Source organism: Python bivittatus, unplaced genomic scaffold (assembly GCF_059951505.1).
Source record: "Python bivittatus isolate LINGU-HERP-01145 unplaced genomic scaffold, Pbiv_v1 ctg000700_np1212, whole genome shotgun sequence".
Taxonomy (NCBI): domain Eukaryota; kingdom Metazoa; phylum Chordata; class Lepidosauria; order Squamata; family Pythonidae; genus Python; species Python bivittatus.
In genome coordinates, this window is record NW_028277098.1 from 54,803,862 (window position 1) to 54,810,734 (window position 6,873).

General features: G+C 40.9%; 1 protein-coding gene across 1 annotated transcript in view; it reads right to left on the reverse strand.

The window, feature by feature from the left end:
- CACNA1S (calcium voltage-gated channel subunit alpha1 S) overlaps positions 1-4,154 on the reverse strand; it is a 66,166-nt gene extending 62,012 nt beyond the window's left edge. The window contains exon 1 of the mRNA XM_088153524.1: positions 3,847-4,154. Within this exon, the coding sequence (XP_088009650.1) occupies positions 3,847-4,010 (164 nt within the window). The 5' untranslated portion in view covers positions 4,011-4,154. The remainder of the gene's footprint in view (positions 1-3,846) is intronic.
- Positions 4,155-6,873: the final 2,719 nt, after the last annotated feature.

The window sequence follows — 6,873 nt, forward strand, 5'->3', positions numbered from 1 at the left end:
ATCTGTTGTCACATTTATACTTGGTGGGTGCCTTCAACAAATGTTCTGACTACGACCCCAGTTAAGCATCATAAAATTGGGGCAGCATAAAAATTATGTTAAAAAATAAATAACGTAGTAAATAAGCATTTCTTTCTCCTCAGAACTCTTCCATTTAAAATGACTGTATTGAGTTGTTTTTCAATTAGATTAAAAAAAAAAAGATTTCACTACTTAATTCCATGCGGCTTTTGGTGTCAGTTAGCTTTTTGTACCTATGAAGAAAGAAAAGAGAAATTCTGAGAAGCTAGGATATAGCATGTTGTGGTGTTGCCATGTGGGCAACTGATAGCCAAGAGTAATGTCAGAAATTTAACATCACTCAGAAAGGAAGAAGAAGGGAATAAGCACTAGAAGGTAAGGCATTACCATGAATGGATGGGCAGATCAACATATAGAATATAATGTTCTGTTCTCAGATTTTCTGATTTATAATTACAAAGTTCAGTATCATAAACTGGAGCTTAGAGAAACAGGAAAAATCAAACAGAAATTGAGAAAATGAAGGTGAGAAATAACATTTGCATTGGCCCAGGAAACAAGGAATTGTTCTATTTCATAAGCAAATAAATAGCTTATAGGAAGAAACCTTATGAAATGTGAATGCTAAAAATATTATTTCCATGCTGTATATAATGTATATTTTCAATTTAGAAGTCCTCGGTTTATAAATTGGAGTCTTAAAGTTGCCCTCTCCAACAATTCATACATTCAGAATTTCAGTAACCAAGACCAAAGGAATTGAAGTGCCTCGCTTTAAAAGAGGCGATGTTGTATCCACCAAATGAGCTCTAAGATTAGATACTACATTCAGTGCAACCTGATTGCTTGCATGAAGAATGAAAACTAGGCACTATATCCATATGGCTAAATTAGGAGAAGAGATGTGTTAGAGTAATTAGTAGAATGATGGGCAGTGAAAGCACCAAGCAGCTGTAATAAAGGGAGAAATGGAGGCATATGCATCTGCTGTATGTGAAGGATGCGCACATGCTTTTGAAGCACAAAGTTCCAGACAAGGCATTTATCAGGCTATTGTCTTGCCTCATTCATAGAATATGCTTGGTGATCAAGATTTCTTTATCTATAATATTTAGGGCTCTTCTGGTTGATCACTACCTTCCATTTAGAATCCTCCCTGATTATGTTTCTTTAATCCTTTATATTTCCACAGGGGAAAGAATATGCTATGGACAAAAAGAGTGTTGAGCTGTTGAATCTGTCAAAGCATCTTGCATTAGTATTGCCACTGTCTTTTGGTTAAGTCCCCAACTTTCTGCCCACGGTCTCCAAATCAAGGTGTGCAGCAGAATCAGTTCATCGATATTACTTTTAAAACGACTTACTTAGGGTTATGTAGCCATCCTGAACTACTCGAAGCATTTCAAATCAGTCTTTCAGATCAGTTGACAACCTCGTGCCCAGGGTATACTGACCATATATATCTCCTTTAGGACTAGCTATATTCCCTCCCTGATGTGACCATTTCTAATAATTTGCAGAAGAAAGCACCACTTTACTTCCACATCATCTTTATTTCCCAGGTTGCTTTGGGGCCCCATATAGGCTCTTACAGGGATTATTAGAAAAAAGAGAAATGTAAACTGGTGAAGTAGGAAGCATTTCCTGGAGGGCTAGAAGAAATGACAGGGACTAATCTCATCACAATGTCTTCCGATAAATAGATGGTGTTTTGTAACTGACAATAGGTACCGTGGCAGGCATTTTGTAAATGTGTAAGAATTTCCCCTTTAAAATCCCAGATGGTCTCAAAATTCCAGGTGTGTTCAGCAACTCCCAAATCCAAAAAGGTTCTTTACCTGTGAAAGAGATAATTATAGCCTTGGACTTATTATTTTACCGATGGGAAGTGAACTTCAGATGGCCATATGTATTACTCTAGCTGTGAAGCAACTCATTTTATTCTTTTCTTATGTATTCCTATATGTAAACATTATTTTACAAATAAGAAGAAAGACCGCGGCAGTAACCAGCATCAGCCTCAATGAGCCTTGACATACTCAAACTGGCCCAGATGCTGATATCAAACCTGTTTATCATGGCATCTGTCTGCTGTCACTTTCTAGGCATTAGCAGAATCACTGTTTCAAATATGGTGGGTTCACACATTACACTAAATCAAGGGTGGGCAACATTTGAGTGGCAGGGCCACAAGAGGCCATTATGATGCTAACCAAAAGGACAGGGCTGGGTTGTTTTTTTTCCCCAGCTGGTTTCAGGGGTTGGGGGACTGGGGTAGAAATCAGGAAGGAAGGGAGGGAGGGAGGGAGGAAGGAAGGAAGGAAGGAAGGAAGGAAGGAAGGAAGGAAGGAAGGAAGGAAGGAAGGAAGGAAGGAATTATATGAACAAGGAATATCCTAGTTCACATTCCCAGTTGATTCTAAGAGCTGCAGCTAATTTGCCAATAATTTGCTAATATCTCTCTCCTATAGACTCATCTGCTGCAGTTTTCCAGCTGATCAAATTTTTGCTGCTGGTTAGCCATGGCCGGGCCAAGATTTATATATTTCTGTGAGAGAAGAACTGAACAATTCCCCCACTTTCCTACCACACTCCATGCCTGAAAGCTGGCATCACCTAGAATTAGTTGCCTCAGTGTTCACATTACAAGAGAATTTAAAGTCTGCTTGTTCTGCCGCATTTTTTAATCCAAATATAGATAGGGAAAGGATAAAGTTCCATTTTCTTTCTTTTGTCTATTCTTTTACTAATAGTAATGTTTTGCCCTATTTCTGTTTGTTGCACTGAAACAGTTTACCAAATGCACATTATATTCTGTGACCATTTTTCTAACTGATAATCTGTTTTACACATTCGTTTTACAACTATGAGGTTCAACAGGACTTCAGGAAGATCACCTCATCCAAACCTCTGCCCACATGCCTTATTCTTCTAACATTAGTCTAGATACATTTCATGTAATAAGTCCTCACAAATCCATCTCATCCAGATTATAGTCCAACACAAAGAGCAGGAGAAAATAAGAAACCGTATAGCAGAACTGTTTTCTCCATTCAACAAACACTAGGATAAAATAATTCATGTGATGCAAGCAAGTGAATCAAATAGCACATGAACATCGTCATGCCTTCTTCTTCTTTTTTTTTTTAAAAGAGACATTGTATAATGATCAGTTAGATTTTGAATTAGAACAAAACTATCCTGCAGCCTTAGAGGGGGAAAATGTTGGTGTTTTAGCAAAGAATCTTCCTGCTTAAGATTCACTGACCCCAGCTATTATACCCTCTAAGTTATAAAATCAGTTGAGGAGGGGGCAGGGAGCTATTTCTGAACTCAACGTAATTCAGTGGAGGAGCCAGACAAATTAACTGTCTCAACTGCATCCAGCTCTTCTATTTCAAAATCAGCATTTATGACTGCTTTAGAGAAATGAGAAATTACAATAGTCACCCTCCATCTGTGAATACATGTTAGTATAATAATTCCTGAGTTACACATCCTCTTGTCAGTTGAAGCCAGGATTGACATAAATGCTTTTCTCTTGAGTTCTTCCCTGTTTTTCAGTGTCTGTCTTATTAGGGACAGAGGCCAACACCAAAATTGGCTCCATTCCTGCATTTCTGGAGAACATAAACAGCATTCGGTCTATAGTTGTTATCTACAGATCTTAGTCACAAAAGAGTTGCCTTGTTAAGCAATATTTCTCAGCCCTCCCTCTTCGTCTTTGCTTCCTCCAAGTTTCAGTTGTTTACACCTGGTTGCTGGGCCCTGGGCCATGCACAAATCATCCCAGAAGAAATCCCCACATTTTCCCCCAAAGGATACTTCCATTCCACAGTGGCAATGCAGGCCTTCCGCACTGGGTTCTGGAGGGTGAGGCACAGCAGAGAACGGGGTGGCCTGGGGGGAAGTTCCAAGGCAGCTTTCTTAGCCTTTTCCTTCTGTTGCTTCTTCTTCTGGCTATCCTCCTGGGAAGACGTGGACTCCATAATCGCTCTCCCTCTTGCCTCCTTGAGCTAGACTTGCCTTGTCCCCTCTGCCTCTTCCTTGTCCCACAGCTAGACCCCGCTCCCCAGCCCCAGGGCAGCTGAAGCCCCTTCTGGATCTCTCCCTTTGGATGACCCAGTCTTCTCAGTGTGGTGTGAGCTGCGGGGCTGGCAGTTGCCCTCCCCCAGACACAAGTACACCAAGCATGAGTTTATAATTAGCCATCAGCCTGGCTCCCAGGGCTGTCAGATTTCCTGAGACAGCAAAAGGGCCTCAACAGCTGTTCCTTCTTCATACTCGATGCATTGGCATTTTTGAGCTACCAGTCCAGGTCAGAGGAAAGGAGGCAGGCTTCTCCCATCGACCTTAAAGTCAAATGGTTTTAATTCATATTAATTCATAAATTAGGGCCTTCCCACCATCTTTTATCTTTAAAAACACACTAAACCAATAGCCTGAAATTGTCTCTGCCTAATAGCCATACCCACAGTGAGCCAAGCAGATTCATAGTGAATACAACTTAACCCAGAAACGCCATAACTCATTGCTATTACAATACAGTTTGAGGGTTAGGACATCAAAGCCTAACTCCTTGTTCCAGGCAGGAACCACTTTATCTTGGAAACTCAGCTGTCCAGTCTCTGATGGAAACATCCAGCAAAGGGGAACTCACCACCTCTTTCAAAAATTAATTCCACCACTGAACTGCTCTTACTGTTAGGTAATTTTCTTAACACTCAGTTCCAAGTTGCCTTCTTGTGACTTAAATGCATTATTCTGTGTCCTGCACTCTGAGACAATGGAGAACAGATTATGGTTTTCTCTGTGTGACATCCTTTCAACTACTTGAAGAGGGCTATACCCTCTCTCAGTCTTCTAGGGTTGGGACTGATATAGTAAAGAGGGGATACCTCTGTGCTATGAAAGAGTTTAAATCTGTGTGGCCAGGTAAATTATATCCCAGGTTATTAGAGGAAGCAGCCAAATCCTTTTGCGTTATCTGTCTGAAATGCTAGAGAGGAGGTAAAATACCAGACAACTGGAAGAGGGCAAATGTTGTTCCATTCTTCCAAAAGGGAAAGAAGAGGATCCTTGGAATTGCAGAATTCAGTCTGACATCAATATCCAGGAAGACTCTAGAATAGGCCATTACTGTGCAGGCACCTTAAAAACAATGCAGTAATTATCAGAATTTAGGCTGATTGGTCAACAAGTCTTGCCAAGCTAGTCTTAATTCATGTATTTAATAGATTTCTGGATGTCATAAATGTAATATATCTTGATGTCAGAAAAGCATTTGAAAAAGTATCCCATTATTCTGATTTGGAAGCCAATTGAGTGTGGGCTGGATGACATAACAATTAAGGGAATACATACTGGCTTGCAAACAATATCCATGGTCTATTTATCTTTGGGTCCTGGTGAAATTGGACTGAGGTATTAAGCAGGCTGTCATATTATACGTCCTGGGTCCTGCACTCTTCATCATTGTTATTAGTGACTTGGATAAAAAGGTGAAGGGAATGTTTATCAAATATGTTGAGATACAAAATTAGGTGAATAACTATTACTCTGAAATACAGAAAAGAAAAAGGGGCTGAAAATGATACAATAAAGGTGACAAATGCACTTTTCTTCGCTTTGGAAACAGAAATCAAGTGCACAGATAATACCCATCTTGTTGCAGTGACTTTGGGAGGATAACAGTAAGTAAAACTATAAGTAACAATCCAACATAATTAAAAACAACTGTAATAATGATCAATATGTAGTACACCAGAGGTCCAAATAATTCCCTTCCATCTTACAGATCAGTAACAAACTGACAGACAACAGGCAGCTAACCAACAAGGTTCACTTAATAACCTGGTTCCAAGGCTTGAGAGAAAAAAAACCCACACACACAAGTCTTTGCCATCTTACAGAAGATCAGCAGGATCAGGGCCATTTGGATCTTGGGGATGATGCTGTTCCACAGAGCAAGCACTGCTACAGAGAAGGCACTTCTCCTGGATCCCACAAGATGGCAATGCAAAGGGACCCAGAGCATGCCCACCCTGTTAGAACTGATGGAGCGAGCAGAAACAGAGACAGGCAGTTCCTTTGTCATATAGGGCTTTATAGCTGTTAACCAAGACCTTGAGTTGTACCTCTAAGCTCACCAAGAACCCACCAAGAGCCATGCAGTTCATGGAGTAGTGGTATTATGTGAATGTGTCATGACATGCCCAAACCTGCCTGTGTTGCTGCATTCTGGATCACTTGAAGCTTCCAAATGCTCTTCAAGGGGAGTTCCATGTACAGTGCGTTGCAGTAGTCTAAAAGGGAGGTGACTAAGATGTCAGTGACCATGAGCAGGGCCTCCCAATCCAGAAACGGGCATAATTAACACCCAAGATGGATTTGTTCAAAGGACCGCCTACTCATGAGTGCCACCTGTTTCTTAAGCAGGAGCTGTGTGTCTAAGAGAGCTCCCAAATTGAATACCAACTCTGTCTGGGGGTCTTCAGAGTTAAAGATGGAAAATCTCCAGATCTGGGAGGCCTCAAAATCCCCATCCACTTGGTCTTGCCAAGGTTGAGCTAAAGCCTGTTTTTCCCCATCTAGACCCTCACAGACCCCAAGCACTGGGAAAGAAACTTTATGGCATCACTTGCATGACCTGGGGCAGAGATGTACAATTGGATTTCCTCAATATATTCATGATGCCTCACCCCAGGTTGGCAAATGACCTCATCCAGGGCTTCATGTAGATGCCAAATAAGAGCAGGAAGAGAGTAGAGCCGTGAGACACCCCTCAGAACAAGGATCTAGAGTTAGATTTCTCCTCCGCTACTAATACCAACTGGAACTGATCCTGAAGAA